This window comes from Parambassis ranga, chromosome 12, assembly GCF_900634625.1.
Source record: "Parambassis ranga chromosome 12, fParRan2.1, whole genome shotgun sequence".
NCBI lineage: Eukaryota > Metazoa > Chordata > Actinopteri > Ambassidae > Parambassis > Parambassis ranga.
In genome coordinates, this window is record NC_041032.1 from 16,046,594 (window position 1) to 16,070,024 (window position 23,431).

Consider the following 23,431-nt stretch of genomic DNA (forward strand, 5'->3'; position numbering starts at 1 on the left):
ATGATGGCCAAAGAGTAGGAACTTGTTTGGGACTATTTTAGGCAGCGGATTAGCACAAATGTGGCGCTGTAAGACAAAAAACTGGGACTAAACCTCGTAAACAATGACGTTACAAACACAGATCAATGATTTAAAGGATGTTTTATCTTTAAGTTCTCGTTCAGGCTTCTTCAACAGTTAATAGTAAAATAATATTCCACTTTTTACTCATAGAATCCATAAAAAATAACCTTTCTCCGTGTTTTATGAAGACTTTGCTGCAGCTCAGATCTAAACTCTGATATTTATTGATAGATTTCTTCTCATTGATAAAGGCAGAACACTGTGTGGACTGCTCCAGCCCGGAGTCTGTGATGCTGAGTGGATTCCTGTATGCAGATCAAGGCGCTGATGACGCCTTATAATCATTGATCTGCAGCAGGCTCCAGCAGTTGCCCGCCCCGTCTGTAACAGTCAGTTAAGGCCTCTTCCCCTGTCCCATTGATCCCTATCAACCCCATCAAAGGCTCCCGGGGCTTTGATGGGGCCAGAGGGACTGGTCCTGGTGGACGAGCAGGCGCTGCAACCCCCCCACCCCCAATCGAATGGCGGGACGGGGGACAGAGCGGGAAATTTAAATCCCCCCCACAGAGAAATGTTTTTATTGAAGGAGTCAAAGAGGACTGCTACTGCTGCTACTGAACCAGGTTCTGACCAATCAGAGTCCAGTCAGGAAGTGCTGAGGGTTCTGACTTTATGCTCATATCTTCCTCACAAAGACACAACAGTCCTCGGAAGCTAACATGCTAACTGTGCTTCCTCTGTGATCTGATTGGGTGACGTCAGCTGCTTCGTCCAATCAGCTGCTGAGGCTTATTTTTTTTTGAAACCGACTGATTAAAACTCAGTTGGTAGAAAGTATTGATCCCCTGGGAGAAATGTTTGTGACATTTTCAAACAAGACAGGTCGATCATAAGGTCGGCCATTTTTGTTTATATTTTAGTTACTAAACTTTAAATTATTCAAAAACAAAAATCTGAAACAGCATAAATAACCTTTAACCACTCAGTCAAACTCAGAGACACCATCATGTGTCTCAGCTTCTGAAATATGACTCGATGCTTTTTGTCGTCATAGCGACAGTGAACTGAAGGTTTGGAGATCATCTGAAAGAACTCAGTCCAACATAAACTGACATGTATCCTCACAGCAGCTCAGGCCGCTTCTGTTTTAACGTCCTAAAGTCGACAGATTAAATTCAGAGACGAGTGTGTGAGAGCAGACGGAGGCGAGAGCGGCCCTTTGATCTTCACACTGGTATTTAGAGGTTAATGAGGCTGTTAGCAGGAGGTGAAGGAAACGCCTGCATGTTCACACTCTCTCTCTCTCACACTGTGAACACAGCGTCTTCTGTTTCTTCTGGAAATGTTCGTCTTAAATGTTTGTTCCTGTAGATTTGTGGCGTTTTCTTGGAACCATGAATAAAACGAAATCACCAAAACTCAGATTTAAGAAGCGTTTTATTACATCAAGCTGTGAGCCAGAGGAACATGAGCATCAGGTTGACAGAGGAGCCGCGTGTTTGTTATGAACATGTTTTGGTTGTTTCTTTCTGTCGGAGTCACCACAGGAAGTGAAGGCATCAGCTGTGATCTGTATGCAACACTTTGCACCTTCCCTCAGTGTGTGTGTGTGTGTGTGTGTGTCACAGGATGGTTTCAGCACAGCAGTCACTGAAGTGAGCGTGCAGCTTCCTGTAGGGGTCTCTGTGAGGCTCAGGCGGCGGCGGCGGCGGCGGCTCGGCGGGCGGGTACAGCCAGCGTGGATGATGTTGATGTGGTTGTTGTTGGGAGAAGAAGCCAGACTCCTCGCAGTCTGACTCCACCCGGATGCTGACGTGGGGCGCGGGCGGCGGGCACGTCGGAGGCTCTGCGGGGGCGGGGCCTGTCGTCTGGGAGAGGTCAGGTTCAGGAGAGGGGGGGCAGGAGATCTTCAGGTGCAGAGTGATGCTGAGGAACAGTGTGGAAGACTTTAACTCTCCATCACACACACACACACACACAGTGTATCGCTCAGAGGTAAATTTTCATCTTAATTTAATTTCCAGTTTCTTCTGTTTGTTTTCATTTTAGTTAAACAGAATAAAATCTATTTCTGAATTGATTGTGTTGCAATATGGTGAAAAGTGCAGAGCAGTTACCAGCAGTTAGAAAATAAGGCCCCGTTCACACTGGAGAAAGTCATTCCAGCTCGAGTAGGATTGAGCCCAGACAGCCTTTAAGCTGGATGCGTTCAGACCTATTTTCAAATCTGGCTAGCACACACTTGTGTCCGCACTCAATCCGGCTTCATCCAGCATGTTTGCGGTCCTCCAAACCACTAGGTGGCGCCTCGTAATATACAGAGTCTGTTCACGCCGCAGCAGGGCCGCGTGTGCACATGCGTTGTGCGGTTTTTTTGTCCAGTTTTGTGTAAGTAGCATGTCGCTAACCGGAAGTAGCATGTCGCTAGCTGGATTCGCTTGCCACATTTGCGTTCACACCTGAGCCACATTTGAATCCGGCAAGATCCACCCACGAGAGGTGGATCTAGCCGGATTAAAATCAAACTGGATACAGCCGGATTCGAGGTGTTCACACTCAGAAAAAAACACATCTGGATTGATCTGGATGTGGCCGAATCCTGCTTAAGCCACGTTTGTTTCCCCAGTGTGAACGGGGTATTTTTAAAGTAAATAAACCGAGAGCAGAGACGGAGACAGAGGACATGGTGCCACCGGTACAAAGGCAGAGAACTTCACCTGTACAGCACCGACTCTCTCTGATAGCAGGTTGGATGTAAGCATGTGTAGTTTTGTGGTGCTGACCCGGAGCTGTGGACCTTCAGAGCCCTCTGAAGAGCCCCACAGCACCGCATGTCACCGTGACGACGCAGACAGCGAGGTGACAGTGCTCTGCTCAGAGCGTCACGTAAACGTTACACAATGAGTTAAAAAACAAGAGCTACCTGTTGATTTTGTGTGATTTAGCCTATTCTGTTTCGCTGCCTTTAGCTAGCCTGCACATTATAAAGACAGAAGCGCGGACCATATAAAATCTGACGGTCCGCGGCCGGACTTTGGACACCAGGACCCCCCTATGCTACGGAAACGAGAGGGGTCAGTCGAGACTGATGCATTACAAATGTAAAACCTACAATAAGAATCTTAAATGTGATCATAAATGACTTTTAAACTGTTTAATGTGACTCTGCTGTACCACACACACCAACACACACACACTCAGCAGGAGCTCACACTGTGAAGGTGCAGCGTGTTACATCAACAGCATCAGTGCGCTGCACAGCAGGGGGCGCTGCGCTACAAGAATAACCAGAGTGACTGAAGGGATGATGGAAAAAAGAAGTTTCAAAGCAGCGTGTGTGGGGGGGACACAAGCAGAACAGCTAAACACCAAGTAATTATTATAAAAACACTAAAACCAAGGTAAGAATCAATCTGAATAGTTTATATTTTTTAAAGATCATATGGGTGGAAGTGGCCTCTGCAGCACAGAGAGGAGGAGTGAGGCTGAAACACGCACTGGCCACGAGAAAAGAAACAACCAAAATCCTGACACAATAACTCAGCTCGTGTTTTTAAGCAGCTAAAAGTGCAGAGCTTCAGAGAAACATCCGTATTTACAGCAGGAGGAGCCGGGAACAGCAACACTACATAAATACAATCCAACACACTGTACATATAAACACAGGTGATCCAGTGTGTGTGTGTGTGTGTGTGTGTGTGTGTGTGTGTGCTGGGACTACGTGTGTGCTGGTCTGGAGGCGGCTGTGTGCTCCCAGCCTGTGTTCCTGTCAGGTGGGTGTATCAGGTCGCTGTAGGGCACGTGCAGTTTCAGCACACAGTACCTGCGGTCCAGCTCGTTCTGATCAGACGTGACCGTGGAGTACGGGTTCGTCTCCTGTGAGGACACACACACACACACACAGACACACACACAAAACAACACAACACATGCACACAGAGGCATGTGCAGCAGAGACATGGATCCAAACACACACAGACACAGAGAGAGGATCAGTACCAGCCTCCACACGGATCAGCTCACACTGTTCACACATTAACTCCTGTAAACGTTTCTGTTCAAGTCTCGACTGTCGGAGTCATAACAACAACCTGCGCAGGCTTTAACCCACAAAACACACAGTATACTGAAACAACAGCAGGTGGAGGAGGTGGAGGCTGTACTCACATTCAGAGGTTTGTTTTTGGGGGGTGGGGTGAACAGGGGCAGGGTCAGACTCTGTGTGGAGCTCTACGGCCTCCATGTGAACCTTCACAGGAGGAGGGGGGGCGGAGCTGACGGGCTGCGTGACAGGAAACAGGAAGCAGTCGGCATGCAGGACAAACCGGAACCTCGCAGGTACGGCTGGAAACACTCTGATGCTTTGTTACTGACTGTTTCATTGATTATTGATTTTACAACATAAAGGTAAACAAAGTGGAGGATGCATTCAAAGACCGCAGGAAAGTTCAGGCTCTGACGGTTCAGCCTGTTTTTAACATGTAGACTGTAACAAACACAGAGTGGTAGCAGCCTTATCTGAGAACACAACAGTCATCACAGCACTGCACAACAGACACACACTGAGCTGAGCTGTGTCTAAAGGGTTAAGAGGGCGGACACACTGAGAGGAGGACGGACAGTAAGACTGTAGTAAGTGTTATACAGTGCCTTTTCAGCAACACTGTGGGACAGAGAGGAGAAACGCACAGTATTAGTCACCCAGGAGCCACAACACATGGAGTGACACATTTAAATACACACTGAATGCCAACAAACACACAACAGTATCATTACAGCAGCAGAGTGTGCGTGTGTGTTTCTGTATCTGTCTGTGTGTGTGTGTGTGTCTGTGTGTGTGTGTGTGTGTCTGTCTGTGTGTGTGTCTGTCTGTCTGTGTGTGTGTGTGTGTGTCTGTCTGTGTGTGTGTCTGTCTGTCTGTGTGTGTGTGTCTGTGTGTGTGCCTGTGTGTGTCTGTGTGTGTTTGTGTGCGTGTGTGTGTCTGTGTGTCTGTGTGTGTGTCTGTGTGTGTGTGTGTCTGTGTGTGTGTGTCTGTGTGTGTGCCTGTGTGTGTCTGTGTGTGTTTGTGTGCGTGTGTGTGTGTGTCTGTGTGTGTGTCTGTGTGTGTGTGTCTGTGTGTGTGCCTGTGTGTGTTTGTGTGTGTCTGTGTGTGTTTGTGTGCGTGTGTGTGTCTGTGTGTGTCTGTGTGTGTGTCTGTGTGTGTGTGTCTGTGTGTGTGCCTGTGTGTGTTTGTGTGTGTCTGTGTGTGTTTGTGTGCGTGTGTGTGTCTGTGTGTGTCTGTGTGTGTGTCTGTGTGTGTGTCTGTGTGTGTGTGTCTGTGTGTGTGCCTGTGTGTGTTTGTGTGTGTCTGTGTGTGTTTGTGTGCGTGTGTGTGTCTGTGTGTGTCTGTGTGTGTGTGTGTGTGGGTCAGGGTTTCCCTCACCTCCTCGTCGCTCTCCGGCTCCGGTGCCTTCTTCTCTTTCTTCTTCTTCTTCTCGTCCTCCTTCTTCTTCTTGTCTTTGTCCGGCAGGATGTCGTCCAGCCAGGCTAAGTCGTGCTGCGAGAACATGAGATCCAGCAGCTTCCGTACGACCATCAGACCCAGAATCTACACACACACACAGCGAGGTGGACACACAGTGAGACAAACCCCACGCTGAGGACACCTCTCTGTCTGTAAGGCGCACGGCGGCACACTCACCATCACGGGGAAGATGATGGCGAGGAATGTGGACTTAAGGATCCAGAGGACGGCGAGACAGACGATCTGGACGAGGGTGAAGAGATGGACGCGTCTCAGCGGGACGTGGCGCAGGAAGGAGAAGTCCGGCTGGTGTTTGGCGGGCATCAGATACAGCTTGATACGCTCCCAGAACTGAAACACAGCGTTCACACTGCACCTCGTGCTCTTCCTCTGTTGGTCCATGATGTAGACTGTGAGCGCACACACTTACCTGGATGCCGCTGAGCGAGGCCACGCCCATATAGAGGAAGACTCCGTACAGAACTGGCATGGGGATGTACTGCCACAAAGACAGGACAGCAGAGCGTTAAGATAAAACCTGCTGCACTGAGCTCCATCATCACCTGGAAACTGACCTGAAGGACGGGGGCGAGGAAGATGGAGAGCCCGGTCAGAACGAACACCAGCACTCCGGTCAGCCGCTGCTCTCTGAAAAAACGACACGCTGTGATTTTATTCCTCTGCGTGCAGAGAAGGCGACACTCCGGGATTCATTCTGATCTCTGAGGACGGCCTCACCTGACGCCCAGGAACTGTGGCTGCTCTCCGGGGGCGCTGGACTCGCTCTCCATCTTCAGAGAATCAATGTGCGCGATGGAGATGACGGTGGCGGCCACGTACCAGGGCAGGCCCATGAACGAACACACGAACATCAACACCCCCACCCAGAAGAGATCCAGGTGATAGCCGCAGCCTTTCTGCAACCCGCCACAAACAGGAAGTGAAAAAGAAAGCAGTCAAAGTGCAGACGCGTGCGTCTCTGTGAGGTCTCTGTGAGTCTGCAGACCTTCAGCTTGTTCTCCTTGCGGTTGACGATGACGGCGCTGATCTGCTGGTCCATGAAGATGAGGATGGTGACGAGGAGGGCGGGAACGAAGCTCGCCACGTACCACCACCAGGGGTTCTTACCAAACGGCATCACCAGCCAGCCGCGGTCTGACCGCGTGGGCTGCATCACACAGAGGGAAGAACAATAAACACACAAGCAGGCGATGGACAAACACACACACACACACATGATTTAGAGACATAAATCAAATACCTTGAATTCAGTTGGCACGATTAGTTTAGGGGTGTCTAATCCTATCAACATATCCAGACCCACAAAGGTCATGATTGACATGAAGATGGCAAAATCACTGATTAGCTTCCTCAGCTACACACACACACACACACACACACACACACACACAGGCAAGTGTGTGGTGTGACAGTGAGGAAGGAAGAGTCCAAGAGAAGAAGGTTCAAACACGAAGACACCAGGACAGAGAGAAGAGAGAAAAATCAATCATCTGTCAAACAATCAATAATCAATACATTGATTACATATCTATAAGCCTATAATCATTGAGGGAAGAAACGCATCCAGCAGGAAAGGATCGGGGGACCTTGATCTCAGTGGGGACGTGCAGTTTGGGCGTGTCGAGCTCCAGCAGGGAGTCCAGCCCGCAGAAGACCAGGATAGACAGGATGATGGCGAAGTCACTGACGAGGGAGCGGAGCTGCAGTGCAGTCAGAGGACACAAGAGGGAGCAGCTGAGGCTGGGAGCAGACATCCAACATGCAGGGTCAGGTTCCTGCAGGGCGGGATCTGACGCGGCCTTACCTTCGTCGGGAAATAACGGCTGAACTTGAACTTCTTGAGAGAGACGGTCATGGAGTATGTGCCGAAGAAGAGGATGAAGGACATGAGGGCCAGGTCCGGGACATACTTACAGGAGTTCCCCACCAGCGTTCCACCGTACTTCACACACTCTTTCTTACTCAGCTGACTCCAGTCCAGGTCTGTCAAGTTAAACTACAACGGCGGGACGATGAGAGGCGACGAGGGTGAAGGGTGGAGAGAGAGAGAGGGGGAAACAAAAGGGTGGAGGCAAAACAGACAAAGAGAGAAAAGACAAGCGATAACAGTAGAAAAAAAGAATACAGAGGACGTCTACCAAACCCTGCAGGAGGACTCAGCAGAAATCTGAATGCTGCAGAGACCACGAGATACAAACGCTGACCTCCCATCATTCTGTCGTCTGTCACTTACCAGCAGAGTCATGTTATCGTCTCCCAGTGGAGCTGAAACATTCAAGCCCAGCGCAGATGCTGCAGAAATGAAGCAGGAAAAACAATCAAACACAACGTGATGACGGATAAAACATCAACAAAGGTCAGCCGAGTTTTCTTAGCACATCAGGATCTCTGCTGTCACACTCACATTTTTCAGACAGCGTCCAAAAATGAGGCAGAAACATGAGAGATACAGAAAATCATCACAAAGTTACAATGAACAAAGATTTATTTCTGGTCAAATCGATCAAATATGTAAAAATATTGAAAAAAAATTCAAAGAGTTTGAAGACTCACCCTGGTCTGGTGCGATGCATTCACACTTGTAGGCTGTGATGTAATCCGGCTTAAAGCCGCGGTTGATTGGGTAATACTTGAAGGCTCCAACCTGTGGGAAAACACACAGTGTTCTTCCTTATGTCTTCATTCTGTTTGTGAGTCTGCCGTGTGTGTGTGTGAGAGCAGGGTGTTACACCCACCATCTTCTTGATGGCGTCAGAGATGAAGATGAAGGAAATGAGGCTGGAGAAGCCCTCCTCCGTGAAGCGGGTCATGTATTTGATGATGTAGCTGGCGTCGGAGACGACCAGCAGGAAGCACTGCAGGCAGGAGTGGAGGCCGATCCACAGGCGGAGCTCCATGTAGTCGATGCCGTTGTTCCTGTGAGGACGGTCGCACACAGAAGAGGTGACAACGAGTAACAAACACACGGAAAACAGGAGACAGAAGCCGGCAGTGGGAAGATGATTTCTTCATATCTTACTAAAAAAGTCAGCTCCTTGTGTTTTCCTGCTGTGGATGTGCTGAGTTATTGTGTGTGTGTGTGTGTGTGTGCGTCTTACTTGCTGAACTCGTACAGCAGCTTTTCAAAGATGAGGATGGGCCCCGTTGAACTGAGGATGATGAGCGGCTGTCCGCCAAACAAACAGAAGACGGTCCCTGCTAACGCGGTGCCGAGGAAGCTCTCCATCACCCCCTGAGACCGAGACAGAGGACAGGTTAGACAGGGACATGTCCGTCTGCGTGGCTCCTCCTGGACGCTTCGTGGATGACCTGGTAGTTGTCAGTGGCGTCCCCCAGCAGCCCTCCGAAGGTGATGGCATTGGTGATGCAGCCCAGGTAGATGAAGAGCACGGCAGAGATGGACTGGATATGGAAGCCATCGTAGATGTCACTACAGTACCACGGGATCTTCCGCTTGATGTCCAGCCACAGGCCCCCGCCGAACCTGTGAAAAGGAAGCAGCTACAATGACCTGGTCCCAACATGGCTGCACTGACCCGTGTGACGCCTCCTCCCACACCTCCCAGTGAACTTCAGCTCCTCGCCCAGCTCGTGGGGAGTGGGAAACTCCTCGTCTTCTCCTCCAGCTGCGCCGCCCGCCGAGCCGTTCATCTGACCGAGCTCGTTCAGGTTCAGCACCGACTTCCTGGAAAACAAAAAAAAACAAGTTGTTTTATGATTCAACGACCTCGAAACACAAAGAAGATGCGTCAGCATACGCGCCTCATATCTGCTGACGGAACCTTCTTGGGAGGTTCGATGCGTATCTTGGGGTCCCACTCTCCTGGAGGAAGGACAATCACCTCGTCCAGGAACTCATCAACACCTGCGATCAGGTCCTCGCGGTCTCTGGCTTTGTAGGCGACGTCACTGAACAGCTGACAGGGAAGGAAAACATCAGATCAAAGCGGCTGATTGGATGTCGCATGCACAGGTGAACCGTCGGCCTCTTACATCGTCCACCATCAGCGTAGCGATCGCTCTGCCGATCTCATTGTAGGACTTGGTTTTGCCTTGAGGACCCAGCAAAATGAAGAGGAATCTGCCAAAAGAAAGACACATGAACACACACAGAGCTGGGAGTGACATGTGAACAGCAGTGAGGCTCACCTGGTGGGCACCGGGACCTCTGTGAGGCCTCCCAGAGTCGTGGCTTGAGCCAAACGCACAAAGGAGACAAATGGTTTTTCCAGGAAATCCACCTCACCGATGAGGACGTTGGAGGCTTCAGCGTCACGTGGAATCTTCTTCATGAACTTATTCTTCAGCTGGAACAGAGAGGAGGGAGGGGTCACAGCTGTGAGATCTAAAACCTTCAGAGTTATTGTACACTTGCTGCTCGCTGTGTCAGAGGAGCAGCAGAAGATTTTGCTGTGAAAGCAATAACAAGTTCGGTAGTTTGTTGTTGTCGGAGCGAGTGCATGCAGGAAGAGGTGGAGCTGTGGCGTCATCATTTCAGAAAATTTTGGTTTGTATTGGTCGTAAACATGTAAACAGCATTTTGAAACATATCCACTATGGGACCTGGTTTCAAAAGTTTTCAAGCTCCTAAAATGGCTGTTCCTGTGGATGAAACACATACGATCAAAAACTTTAGCGGATACGCCCACACTCGTCTTCAAGTGGACAGGAGCCTTAGGCCCCGTTCACACTGGAGAAAGTCATTCCAGCTAGAGTAGGATTGAGCCCAGACAGCCTTTAAGCTGGATGCGTTCAGACCTATATTCAAATCTAGCTAGCACACAGTTGTGTCCGCACTCAATCCGGCTTCATCCAGCATGTTTGCTGTCCTCCAAACCACTAGGTGGCGCCTCATAATATACAGAGTCCGGTCAGAGTCCGTTCAGGCCGCGGTAGGACCACGTGTGCGCATGCGTTGTGCGTTTTTTTGTCCCGTGTCACGCCCCGTGAACCGGAAGTAGCACATCGCTAGCTGGATTCGCTAGTCAAATTTGCGTTCACACCTGAGCCACATTTGAGCCAAGATCCACCTACGAGAGGTGGATCTAGCCGGATTGAAATCAAACTGGATACAAACATTCAAGTGGCGGCTCAGAGCCCACATCCTATTGTTCAGTGATGGCCGGACATTCCCATCATTCCAGCCTCCTTCCAGCCTCCTCCTCCTCCTCCTCCTCCTCACGTGGCAGTGGAGTGGTGGGTGCTTAAATTAAAATCTCTACATAATCTGTTAATGCTGCTTTCAGAGTCAACTCACCAGCTGGTCCTCCTTCACTCTCTCCTAACTTCTTGGTCCATAAACCGCACATTTCAACCTCACACTCAAACTAATTTAACAATAATCTGCCCTCCAAAGGTTTAGAGTCATGACGTCATGTACTTTATAAACTGGCCAGATGAAAAGAAAGCTGGAGGTGCCATGCCAACGAGTAATCACAGCGGACCGGGGTCACATGCATGAGTTAATTTCCTGCTTTGAAGTCAACAGAGAGCACGCTGCTGCTCAACAACAAACGCAGAAAAACAGGTCAGAAATCTGCACACACACACACACACACACACACACACACACACACACTAATAAGAACAAACATGCAGGTGTTGCACAGTTCCCATCTCAGCTGTGTGGATTAGAGGGATTAAGTAGTTCTAACTTTTACTCAAAGTAAATTTTCACTGAAAACAAACACACACTTAGAGAAGCAGCGTGAGCGTGTCCCTTTGTGCCTTCATGATTCCCCCACAGGCGACAGGAGATGAGCTCATCACCGATCAATAACACATCACTCAGTGTACACACAGGCTGAATGTCACACAGAGGATCCACAGGAGCCCCGACTCACAAACTGGGGGCGTGGTCTGCGTTTACAGGTCAGTGAGGGTCTGACAACAGGAGGGCATTGATTGAATTATGGGAAATGTAGGACCCTGTGTCTGATAACTTTAAAATTTACTCAAAAATGATCATTTTTTTCTCATAATAATCAATATTAGCTCTTCATTGTTTCTTTAAATTCAATTTCAAGGATGCAATAGTAAAGTTTCTCAGCGTGTGAGCAGCAGAACCACAGAGAGAAATGATGTTTTTCTTTTACAACAGCCGGTCTGCGGTGCCAGAAATGACACTTTATTAACAGTAAAGCAGCCCAACATGTTCAGAGGCTCCTTTCCCATTGTTATTAGATACATCACAGTGTTTTCCATACATTGATTTATTCATGGCATGCTGCCCCAAAACACCATCACACATCGATTTCCTGTTTTTTTACTTTTTCAAATACATAAAAAGTCTATTTTTTGCAGCAGACGGGTGAAAACACTGGCAGATCTTTCACTGTTCAGTATTTATATGTGGAATACTGACAATAAGACTTACCTGGTCGGTGCTGGGTGTGTCTGAAATATCATTCATGCTTCTGCTCTGAGCATGATCTGCAAACAAAGCACACACTTGTTTTTGTTTTTTACAAACACACACACAGAAAAAGACAGATTTCAGAAACAAGAATGTTTATTCAGTAAAAGTGCTGATTTAACCCAATTAACTGCTCCTTAAAAACATGACCAGATTATATTTGAATGACTCATTTCTTTTTTTTTTAACCTTCTCAGAGCAGATTTAGATAAAATGGAACATACCACACAGAGCCCAAAAATCCTCTAATAATCCCCTCCTTCACCCCAGATGGATTCACACACAATGGGACCGAAATCTCTAAAGTCAACACACATTATGACCAACACACTGTATTCATGGTGAGTATGTACACACACACACACACACACACGCGTGGTCAGAAAGCCGTCTGAAGTGTTGAAATCATGCCGGGAGTTAGTCGGGAGAGCGATGTTAAAAACAGAATAAAGCAGAGCAGCTCAGAAGATATTAGGTGTGTGTCCTTTAAGTAAGAATATATGGTTGGGGTGTGTGTGTGTGTGTGCTTGTGTGGTGTGCTGAGACTCACGCAGGCGGCCAAGGCTGCTTGACTGCCGAGAGCGTAGGTCTTCTGTGGAGCGGTGGATCCCGGAAGCTGAACTAGTACTACGGCTCAGATTAGCCTGCGGACTACGGTCTGACAGAGCAGCAGCAGCAGGTGTGACAGCGATGAGCACAGAAGAGGTGGTTTTTAATTGATTTATTTATGTAAATGAGGAGAGGTGAATAAACAAGGCAGAAAACAGAGGAAGCGTTAGGATGTCATCAGAAGGTCAGATGACTTGAAGATGCAGGTGGACTTACTGGAGGCAGCGTTGGAGGACTTCCCTATGTCGGCCAGCGAGCGGTGGATGGGTTTCTTGGTCTGGTGACGGTGCTTCCTGAGCAGAACAAAGATGATCTTCTCCTTCAGGTCCGGAGCAATGAGACCATCGGCTATCTGCCGATCCACAATATCCTCTGGAGGGAAAGTGTTCATGGTTTAAACTTTTTACTAGCAGCCATATTTCACTATATTTATGGTTGTTGATCCTTTAATCTGAACTCTTATTTTTAATATTCCATTTTGTAGCAGTCACACCTGATCTATCTTATTTCCAGCAGTGGAAATAAACACACATGTAAAGACTACCACCACTAGGTCGGGAGTCAAAGGACACTTTGCAGCTGACTGGATGAACCATCTGACTGAAAGTGATCTTTGGACTTGACTCACCCACGATCTGTGGCAGTGAGTATCCTTCCAGGTCCAGTAGGATGCTTCCTGTCTGCAGGCAGGTCCTGAGCTCGAAGAGGCTGTGCAGAGTCAGCGTGGAGACGTGAGGCTTGCTCCATCGCTCTCCTCCTTCCTCCACCTTCTCCTCAAACTTCACCCACCTGCAGAGAAGAGACAAAAAAAAGAAGTGACTCCTGAGAGAATGATTGATTTCTATGCATGATGTTATGTAAGTGAGGCTGCAGCTTCGATCACATGGTGCTACACTCACCCCAAACGCAGCCTTCAACCTCAGAATTCAATTAAAAGTGACCCAAAATCCTAAACTAATGAAAGGCCCGACACGCTGTGTGTGTGTGTGTGTGTGTGTGTGTGTGTGTGTGGGTACCTCGCAGACTCTTTCCACTCTAACTCGCCCCCTTCATGCTGCAGCGTGTCCATCTCAGTGAATATTGTGGGTGTTGGGGTGCTGTCATCTTCACCCAGGATGTGGCGCAGTCGCTCAGCTGCAGGAGACACTAAGATGGACACACACAACACACACACACAAACACACAATGAGCCTAAAACTCTTCTCCCTGCTCCACTTGTGGACTCTTCTACACTTCTACTTTGCTTTATGAGCACATTTCCTACCTATGTTAGAGCCTCACCTTACTAGTTAGCAAAGTTAGCATGCTAACACTCTAAACTAAGTAAACAATTAGGAATCTACATGTTAATTATGTGTAAACACATTTGTTTCCTTAGCCAGACGTTGAAAAGCAGACACATCTAATTGGAACAGTCCCCATTAGTTGCCTTTAACAAGTGAACAAGAGCTCCTCTAATGACTGCTGTGGTGTGTGTGATCTATCAGCCGGCACCTTTTTCTAATTTTACTCAGCCGATCAATCTCCATTAACTCAGCCTGGAGGCGCTGTTCACCCGATCACTGTGTGTGTGTGTGTGTGTGTGTGTGGTTTCCCCATTTCCTTCACATCATCAGCTGATGAACTTATTGATCCGATCGGCCCCCACGAGCATCATGTGACGTGACACCTGCATCCTCAATCAATGTTGTCGCAAACAGGGACAATTATGCAATCTGTGCTGGATAATGATAAAACGACACAATGTTCCACAGCGCAGCTGTTTCCATGACAGTCTGCGCTCGCACTGCAGGTTCGGCCCGTGTTGGTGGTGTGTGTGTACTTACAGTGGGGAAAAAAAGTATTTAGTCAGCCACCAATTGTGCAAGTTCTCCCACTTAAAAAGATGAGAGAGGCCTGTAATTTTCATCATATGTATACCTGAACTATGAGAGACAAAATAAGAAAAGAAAATGTAGAAAATCACATTGTAGGATTTTTAATGAATTAATTGGTAAATTCCTCAGTAAAAGAAGTATTTGGTCACCTACAAACAAGCAAGATTTCTGGCTCTCACAGACCTGTAACTTTTTCTTTAAGAGGCTCCTCTGTCCTCCACTCGTTACCTGTATTAATGGCATCTGTTTGGAGTCGTTATCAGTATAAAAGACACCTGTCCACAACCTCAAACAGTCACACTCCAAACTCCACTATGGCCAAGACCAAAGAGCTGTCAAAGGACACCAGAAACAAAATTGTAGACCTGCACCAGGCTGGGAAGACTGAATCTGCAATAGGTAAGCAGCTTGGTGTGAAGAAATCAACTGTGGGAGCAATTATTAGAAAATGGAAGACATACAAGACCACTGATAATCTCCCTCGATCTGGGGCTCCACGCAAGATCTCACCCCGTGGGGTCAAAATGATCACCAGAACTGTGAGCAAAAATCCCAGAACCACACGGGGGGACCTAGTGAATGACCTCCGGAGAGCTGGGACCAAAGTAACAAAAGCTACCATCAGTAACACACTGCGCCGCCAGGGACTCAAATCCTGCAGTGCCAGACGTGTCCCCCTGCTTAAACCAGTACATATCCAGGCCCGTTTGAAGTTTGCTAGAGAGCATTTGGATGATCCAGAAGAGGATTGGGAGAATGTCATATGGTCAGATGAAACCAAAATAGAACTTTTTGGTAAAAACTCAACTTGTCGTGTTTGGAGGAGAAAGAATGCTGAGTTGCATCCGAAGAACACCATACCTACTGTGAAGCATGGGGGTGGAAACATCATGCTTTGGGGCTGTTTTTCTCCAAAGGGACCTGGACGACTGATCCGTGTAAATGAAAGAATGAATGGGGCCATGTATCGTGAGATTTTGAGTGAAAACCTCCTTCCATCAGCAAGGGCATTGAAGATGAAACGTGGCTGGGTCTTTCAACATGACAATGATCCCAAACACACCGCCCGGGCAACAAAGGAGTGGCTTCGTAAGAAGCATTGCAAGGTCCTGGAGTGGCCTAGCCAGTCTCCAGATCTCAACCCCATAGAAAATCTTTGGAGGGAGTTGAAAGTCTGTGTTACCCAGCGTCAGCCCCAAAACATTACTGCTCTAGAGGAGATCTGCATGGAGGAATGGGCCAAAATACCAGCAAAAGTGTGTGAAAACCTTGTGAAGACTTACAGAAAACGTTTGACCTCTGTCATTGCCAACAAAGGGTATATAACAAAGTATTGAGATGACATTTTGTTATTGACCAAATACTTATTTTCCACCATAATTTGCAAATAAATTCTTTAAAAATCCTACAATGTGATTTTCTGGATTTTTGTTTCTCATTTTGTCTCTCATAGTTGAGGTATACCTGTGATGAAAATTACAGGGCTCTCTCATCTTTTTAAATAGGAGAACTTGCACAATTGGTGGCTGACTAAATACTTTTTTTCCCCACTGTATGTGTGCGTCTGATCTCCGACGAGCCAACGTAATCCCACACAGTGGAGGTCAGCCTGTATTATGTGTGCAGGGGTATGGATCATTTTGGGGCCACTGGGTAAACTGTGGCTTTCTGGTTCTCTGACCCCTCTATGTAGAGTTACACACACACACATTCTGGTTAGAAAACCAACCAGGGGAGAAGCTCAAGAACCAAATAACAAATAACGGCAACACACACAGTGTTGTACCCGTTAGCTCCAACAGGCATGCTACTTTGAGCACAGAGGTGTGTTCACACTAATACCCCGTTCACACTGGGGAAAAAATGTGGCTTAAGCAGGATTCGGCCACATCCAGATCAATCCAGATGTGTTATTTTCTGAGTGTGAACACCTCGAATCCGGCTGTATCCAGTTTGATTTCACTCCGGCTAGATCCACCCACGAGAGGTGGATCTAGCCGGATTGGCTCAAATCAGGTGTGAACGCAAATGTGGCGATCGAATCCAAAAAAACCACATGACGCATGCGCACACGTGGTCCTACCGTGGCGTGAATGGACTCTGTATATTACGAGGCGCCACCTAGTGGTTTGGAGGACCACAAACATGCTGGATGAAGCCGGATTGAGTGCGGACACAAGTGTGTGCTAGCCAGATTTGAAAATAGGTCTGAACGCATCCAGCTTAAAGGCTGTCTGGGCTCAATCCTACTCTAGCTGGAATGACTTTCTCCAGTGTGAACGGGGCCTAAAAGAAGGTGCTGCTGCCAAATCCCAGCAGGAAACCGGATCAAAGCTGAGAAATCTTACAGATATGAAGCACTGTACTCACACCAGTCCAAACCGTGTGTGTAAAAATGTCCACAATAGCCACCATCTTGGATATGTAACAGAGAAAACAGCAATCTGCCTCCATCTAAACTGTTGTGGATGTAACAAAGCTGTGCTGTGTCACAAGTTAACATGCGGCCTTCTTCATGTGTCAGCTGTGTAGGTTCGACCACAGTTCTCTAATCCATATGATATAAAGAACCGCTCAGCTATGTAAAGAGAAGCGATTATCTAGACATGAAGGTCAGACAGCCTTGGAATGCTCTTCAGACCCTCTGCTGCTGAGGATCAGCTCATCACCTGAGTCAGAACCCAGACATGAACAGCCCCTCAGACCAGAGCCCACAGAAATACTTCATAGAGTTTAAGTAGCATTACAAGTAGAAGTCATAGTAACTGATTAGCATGTGGCTGCTGACCCTCACACTTCACAACAACACGTATCATGTATGTATGGCTCCTTTCCCTCTTTGCATGGGCGGCCTTTACCTATTTGGGAGCCGGGTAAGGTCCAACGAGAGGCCATGACTGCGTGACAGGAGACCCCAGGATCCTGCATGCTGGATCCTCTGACGACGAAGATCGCAGAATCCTACAAAGATCTTCAGGAGTTCTTTATACCGGTGAAAAACCCGCCCGTCCTCTTGGTAAGGTGTTGAGTCCTTGGCTCAGCACACCATGAGTCTTCTCACCTACGTCTGTCTTCTTCAGCCAGCTTCAGTTAGCCATGTATGATACAGGCTGAGTAAGACCTGCACCGTTCAGCCAGGTTGGAAGAGGTCTTCTGTAAGCTCGGGTAGAAATCCACTGAAAAAATCTCCAAAGCAGCAAAGAGCCAGAGGCTTTAAGAGGGTTGACACACACCACAGGGCCCTGGAGTGCTCTCCTCCTCATGCTATGAACACTCACAAGACAAGAAAAGTGTCCTCGACAGACTGACTTCTACCAAAGCATCCAGCTCAGGCTGTATGTCTGCTCTGCTCATATACACCCTGAGAGGATTAAACACAAAAACATCAAGAACACCACATACAAAACACTCTCAGTCCCCCAAACAGCACACACACACACACAGCTTGGAGTTCCTCAGCTCTAATCAGCTTACAGGCTTCACACTTCATGGCCCCTTGGGAACCATGCTGCAAAATATTCATCACATACATGCACCGGCTACTTCTACCCCATCACACACTGTTCATGCAGGCAGACCTGTGGATTATCTAGCTACTAGCACAGACCCAGCAGGGTCATATGCCTTCACTACTGTGTGCACAGTTAGCTGCTGCTAGACAAACAGGGGCGCTTCTCTGGTAAGTTTGTGGGATCAGTTTAACTACGTGACGTCAGCACAACTTTACAAACAACGATAAGTTAAAACAGTTAACAGCAACTGTAGGTCAAAAGCTAAAGTCACTCGGAGAAGATGCTGGTGGGTTTCATATCTGACTGGCCAGTTTGAAAAGGTGGGAACAGACAGAGTGAGACAGAGTTCCAGAGTCATCACCCAGCAGAGGACAGAGGGACAGGTGGAGCGGAGAGCAGGAGGGCTGAGGAAGATCTGAGTGCACAGGATGGTGTGAAGGTTTGAAGGTGAGGAGCAGAGGGAAGGGGAACAGGAGCCAATGAAGCTGTTTGTGAACAGGACTGATGTGCTCAGAAGATTCTGAACCAGTTGGAGAACGTTTATGGAGAAACCTATGAGGCAGACCAACAGCAGTAATCAATACAGCATGTGACCAGAACCAGGACACGAACAGCAAAGCTATTTGGTGTAGGTGACAGATGGAGATGTGAGGATTAAAGGACAGAGGAGCTGTCTGTTGTCACTGAGAAGATGTAGTGAGGGCACACTTTGCACTACTACTCGTGAAGCTCAGACTGTTGAGAGGAACTGGTGGAAAATCATTGAAGTCGTTGCGATCTGAGCCTGCTGTCTTGAGTCTGGGGGCAGTTTTAACGGGTGACAAACAAGACTAGCAGCAGGCCAGGAGTCCAGCCTTGGACGCAGTGTCTTACCTGAGGGATTGATGGGCTCGGAGGGCTCTGCGCTGCCCTCCTCATCGCTGTAGTGCTCCTCTCTGTCGTGGTAATAACCGCGGTGTGCGTGTTCGTGGTGTGTGTGGTGATCATAGTGCGCGTGTCGGGATTCGCGATCGGCGTCGCTGGCGTAGGAGTGATGTCTGCGCCTTTTCCGTCTGTGGGACACCGGGACGCCGATGTAGAACGGCTGGGCGTCTGAGAGACACGGGACAGTTAGGACTGATGCTCATGTTGCTCTGCTTGTGGTCAGGATGGGTTTTCTTTACTCACCCTCATCGTCTTCATAGTGTCTGTGACCTCTGCTTTTCCCTCGCTGCCAGTCATGGTGATCCATCCTGAAACATTTGGAAACAGGAGGAAGACGGTTACTGAGGAGCTCTGGATGCTGTGCTGTGGCTGTGGTGTGGAGTTCTTTGGCAGGGGAATCCTCCTGGCCTTACAGTGACACATGGAAAACGCATGTGCCTCTGCCACCTCAACAGATCGATGGATGACAAAGAGGAAAACTCAATGGAAAACCCCCAGCAGCCCTTCAGGACCAGACTGATGCTCAGGTCATGAAAACCAAAAGGAAACGGCAGAGAACTCCCTGAAATGCTGCCGAAACAGACGCACATTCGACCGTTAAAGATGGAGCCCGACCACAGCTGATTTCTGTTTATATAAACATGGCTGATTTTTATCACAGTGTATTGTCAACTCTAAGCCCACAAACCACAACAGCCTGCACCTACAAACAGGAAGAGTCCTTGAATGCACCATTCATACCAGCCGGGATATATACACAAAATGAATTCTACACAAACGTCCTCCAAACTTTGGCCCCGTTCACACTGGGGAAAAAAATGTGGCTTAAGCAGGATTTGGCTGCATCCAGATCAATCCAGATGTGTTTTTTTCCGAGTGTGAACACCTCCAATCCGGCTGAATCCAGTTTGATTTCAATCGATTGGCTCAAATGTGGCTCAGGTGTGAACGCAAATGTGGCTAGCGAATCCGGCTAGCCACATTATTAGCCATATCACGAGGCGCCACCTAGTGGTTTGGAGAACAGCAAACACGCTGGATGAAGCCAGATTGAGTGCGGACACAAGTGTGTGCTAGCCAGATTTGAAAATAGGTCTGAACGCATCCAGCTTAAAGGCTGTCTGGGCTCAATCCTACTCTAGCTGGAATGACTTTCTCCAGTGTGAACGGGGCCTTAAAGAGTTCACTCCAACAAGACTCAGTAAAAACATAAAGTCCTGTCCTCCTCAGCACCCAGCAGGACGCCATGATGGAGTCACATGTGAGCAGCAGTCACATGACCAGAGAGTCTCCGTCTGACCTGCCTTTTTTTAACAATAAAAAATCTTCCAAATCAGGAGGAATGAAGTCTGCTGTTCTGCCGCACACACACACACACACACCTGAGTTCTATCTGCTGGTAGCCATGATGGCGCTGTTTTCACAGAGGTGTGTTGAACAATGAGATCATGTAACAGGAAGGAAAGCACGCGTGGTTACAGCTGTCAAATAGAATCCTAAAACTAAAAATCAATCAATAAATAAAACTCTCCTTGTTGAAATCACACCCACACACAGGTTTAGTCTGAGCTTGAAGTGATCACTGATCCACTCCTGACGCAGGTTTGTCTTTCTACAACTGATTTGGGGGAGTTTTCTAGGCTGATCAATACGTGTCATTTCTAATTGGTAACTAGTTCCTGAAGCCTGATCACTGACTGTGAAGGACAGTCACATGAGCGGAGTCACACACACACACACACACACACACACACACACACACACACACACACACACACACACACACAGGGAGTGATAAGTATTAAATCATAAAGTCTTTTAGCACATAAAAGTAAAAGCATGTTTACAAACTAATATAATAATCTGTGAATTGTGCGTATCGGAGGAAATGGCTGCGAGCGTCTGTGCTGCTGCAGTGCTGCATGTCATTATGTAATTCTGGTCAATGTTTTTGGTCAATGAGTACAACACGAGTCCCGTCCTGAAGCTCTGCACAGCTTCAGTCTGCAGGCGGCCAGCAGATGAAAAACAGCAAAACTCTTCGCTCAGATTTTATCAACACACCAACGCTGCACAGCTTCACACACACACACACACACACACACTCTGTCTACACCTTCACTCAGGAGCGTGACGTTACACCTCCAGGCAGCGTGTGTGCTTCCTTCCTGAATTTAAATCTACATCCAAATTCATTCCAAACCGATGTTGTGCCTACATTACCCACAATGCAGCTCAGATTATATTCAGGCATCTGTACATGCGTGTGAGGTCTGCAGGTACTTTGACTGAACTGATGCTGACTGACACCAAAGGACTTTAACATAATATAAATATATATAATATCAAATCATCCATAAAAGTAGGTTTACCTGATAGATTAAAAACCACACAGCTTTGCTGCGGTGCATATTTCTACAGTCAAATATCAAAGCAGATAATCCAGGATCATCCCGCTGTTATTCTCACTATAACAAACATGCTGAGGTTAATTTGTCACCAACAGAAACAACTTTTAAATGAATGTCCTGATTCTCTAAAGATAATCTTGATCACAGCAGAGCTATAATCTATAATCTATGCTGTTTTGCACTTTATTTTCTTTTTAACACAGAGCTTTGTATGTATTTAACTCTAGCATCTACACATTTTTAAAAAGGATCGGTCTTACCTGCTGTGTGAGGAGAAGCTGAGGAAGTGACGGTGTTACTGCAGGATGAACGGAGCAGATTTCAGTTCAGCACAACGAGGCAAATGAATGCTCGCCAGCCCTCTCAATGACTGTACAGACAGTCAGAGTATTGAGTATTGAATGAGAGTGGAGGGTGTGTGTGTGTGTGTGTGTGTGTGTGTGTGTCATCAATTTTGTCTGTGCAGCGTCCATTCACATTTTCCTCCTGGTTACAGACCAGGTTTTTTTAGACCTACAGGAAATTATCTTTCTGTAACATATTCAACGAATTGATGCAGAGCTGAGATTAGAATAATTTAACAAGTTTACTAATAATCCAGGTTATTAAACCTGGATAAAATCCTGTTGGGTCTGCCTCCTCGCATGTGAGGATTTGACAGATTTCTGTAAAGTGAATGTGTTTCAGAGCTGCGCAAACAACAGAAAGTACATGAAGATGTCTCCATGACCTGGGAGGACGTTCATGATCAATTAAACCTAAACAAAGTATGACGTGTGATTCAGGTGTCTGATTTTATAAAACCAGGGACCTGACACTGAAGAAAGTTCCACTTTCTAACCACAAGATGGAGCCATGCTGAACATCTGAAGTCCTCCTGCCTCTTCAGCAGCTGTCCGACCACTAGAGAGCGCCAACAGGCTGATTTCCTTTTTCCTCATGAGGAGACAGAGCAGCGCTGATTACTGAAACCCTGCTGACATAAGAGAAGAAAAAATGAATTAATCCCAGAGGAGTTACAGGTTACATTAAAATATCAGAGTATAAATAAAATCCACAAAGTAAAACAGTAAAACATTGACCATTATCTGTTCCTCATGTCAGAAATCCTCCTAAAGTGTTAGACAGCAGGGTGGATTAGACCTCAGAATGTGTAATCTGCTTCATTTCTGAACAGTTTCCCAGTTTTAATCTTTGCAAAAAGAAACTTTAGTTCAGCTTTTGTTCGTTCATGTGTGCGACTCCTCTGTCGGTTCAACAGTTTCATATCTTATCTGAAATCCACAAGGAGAATCCAGACCCATGCAGCAGGTCCTGGAGCTGGGTTCAGAGGTCCCCCCTTTTAAAACCTGCAGATCACACACTTCAGTGGCTGTCCTCTTTTTCCCAGCATGCTTTGCAGTAATTAGAAGCAGCTATCAGTTGTTTACTCAGATGTTCTGCAAACAGAATGCAGAGAATGTGAATAATAAACAAAACATCAGCAATAATTTAAAGTAACCAGTCGCTCAGATTTATGAAATGTTTAATTTCTAACTTGCACCACATTAACCTGGAACACTTTAAAACATATATTTGTCCAGTGTACAGTTATTAATGTTACTACATTATATCCTGAGGTTTAAATGGGACGTTGTACTGTCTTTCAAAAGGTTAGTTGTCAAAATTAGAGGCTAACTTTAGCGCCATCAGACGGTGAACAGAAGCTAAAGTTAGCGTCATTTAATGCTAGCATTTGCTTAACAACAATCATACTGATGTAAACTTGTCAAACTATGATCCTCTGGTATCTAGTAATGTCCCGACACATGTCAACTCTGTCTTCATCAAGCTAAATTCATCTTTAAATCATAAACATAACTTTGTAATAACTTATGTTTGTTTTCTGCTTATAATGACTGTAAGTAGTTCAGAAATCGGTCAGCGCCCTCTGGTGGACACTTCTGAAAACTACAGGAACAAAATTCTAATCAGAGATGGAGAGGCTGAGTTTTTATGAATAAAAATACTGATCACACATCTCTGAAACCTCCCCCTGTTTACACATAACTCATCAATATAAAAGCAGGAGAAAATGTTCAAACAATAAGATCCTG

The 23,431-nt window shown here is 47.0% G+C and overlaps 1 protein-coding gene across 1 annotated transcript; it reads right to left on the reverse strand.

Annotated features, from left to right (window-relative positions):
* Nucleotides 1-1,959: 1,959 nt before the first annotated feature.
* On the reverse strand, nt 1,960-19,322 carry slc4a5b (solute carrier family 4 member 5b). The gene is made up of 27 exons (XM_028417117.1): nt 19,168-19,322; nt 18,874-19,092; nt 13,628-13,757; nt 13,240-13,400; nt 12,828-12,983; nt 12,553-12,660; nt 11,964-12,019; nt 9,737-9,894; nt 9,581-9,668; nt 9,346-9,504; nt 9,147-9,268; nt 8,897-9,071; nt 8,686-8,819; nt 8,323-8,503; nt 8,141-8,231; nt 7,821-7,879; nt 7,392-7,583; nt 7,174-7,287; nt 6,573-6,734; nt 6,305-6,483; nt 6,142-6,214; nt 5,997-6,065; nt 5,744-5,917; nt 5,486-5,650; nt 4,231-4,345; nt 3,887-3,939; nt 1,960-1,989 (listed from the first exon to the last, which is right to left on the reverse strand). Coding segments are annotated over exons 1-26 (3,306 nt in total). The 5' UTR covers nt 19,232-19,322; the 3' UTR covers nt 1,960-1,989; nt 3,887-3,937.
* Between the last annotated feature and the right edge of the window lie 4,109 nt (nt 19,323-23,431).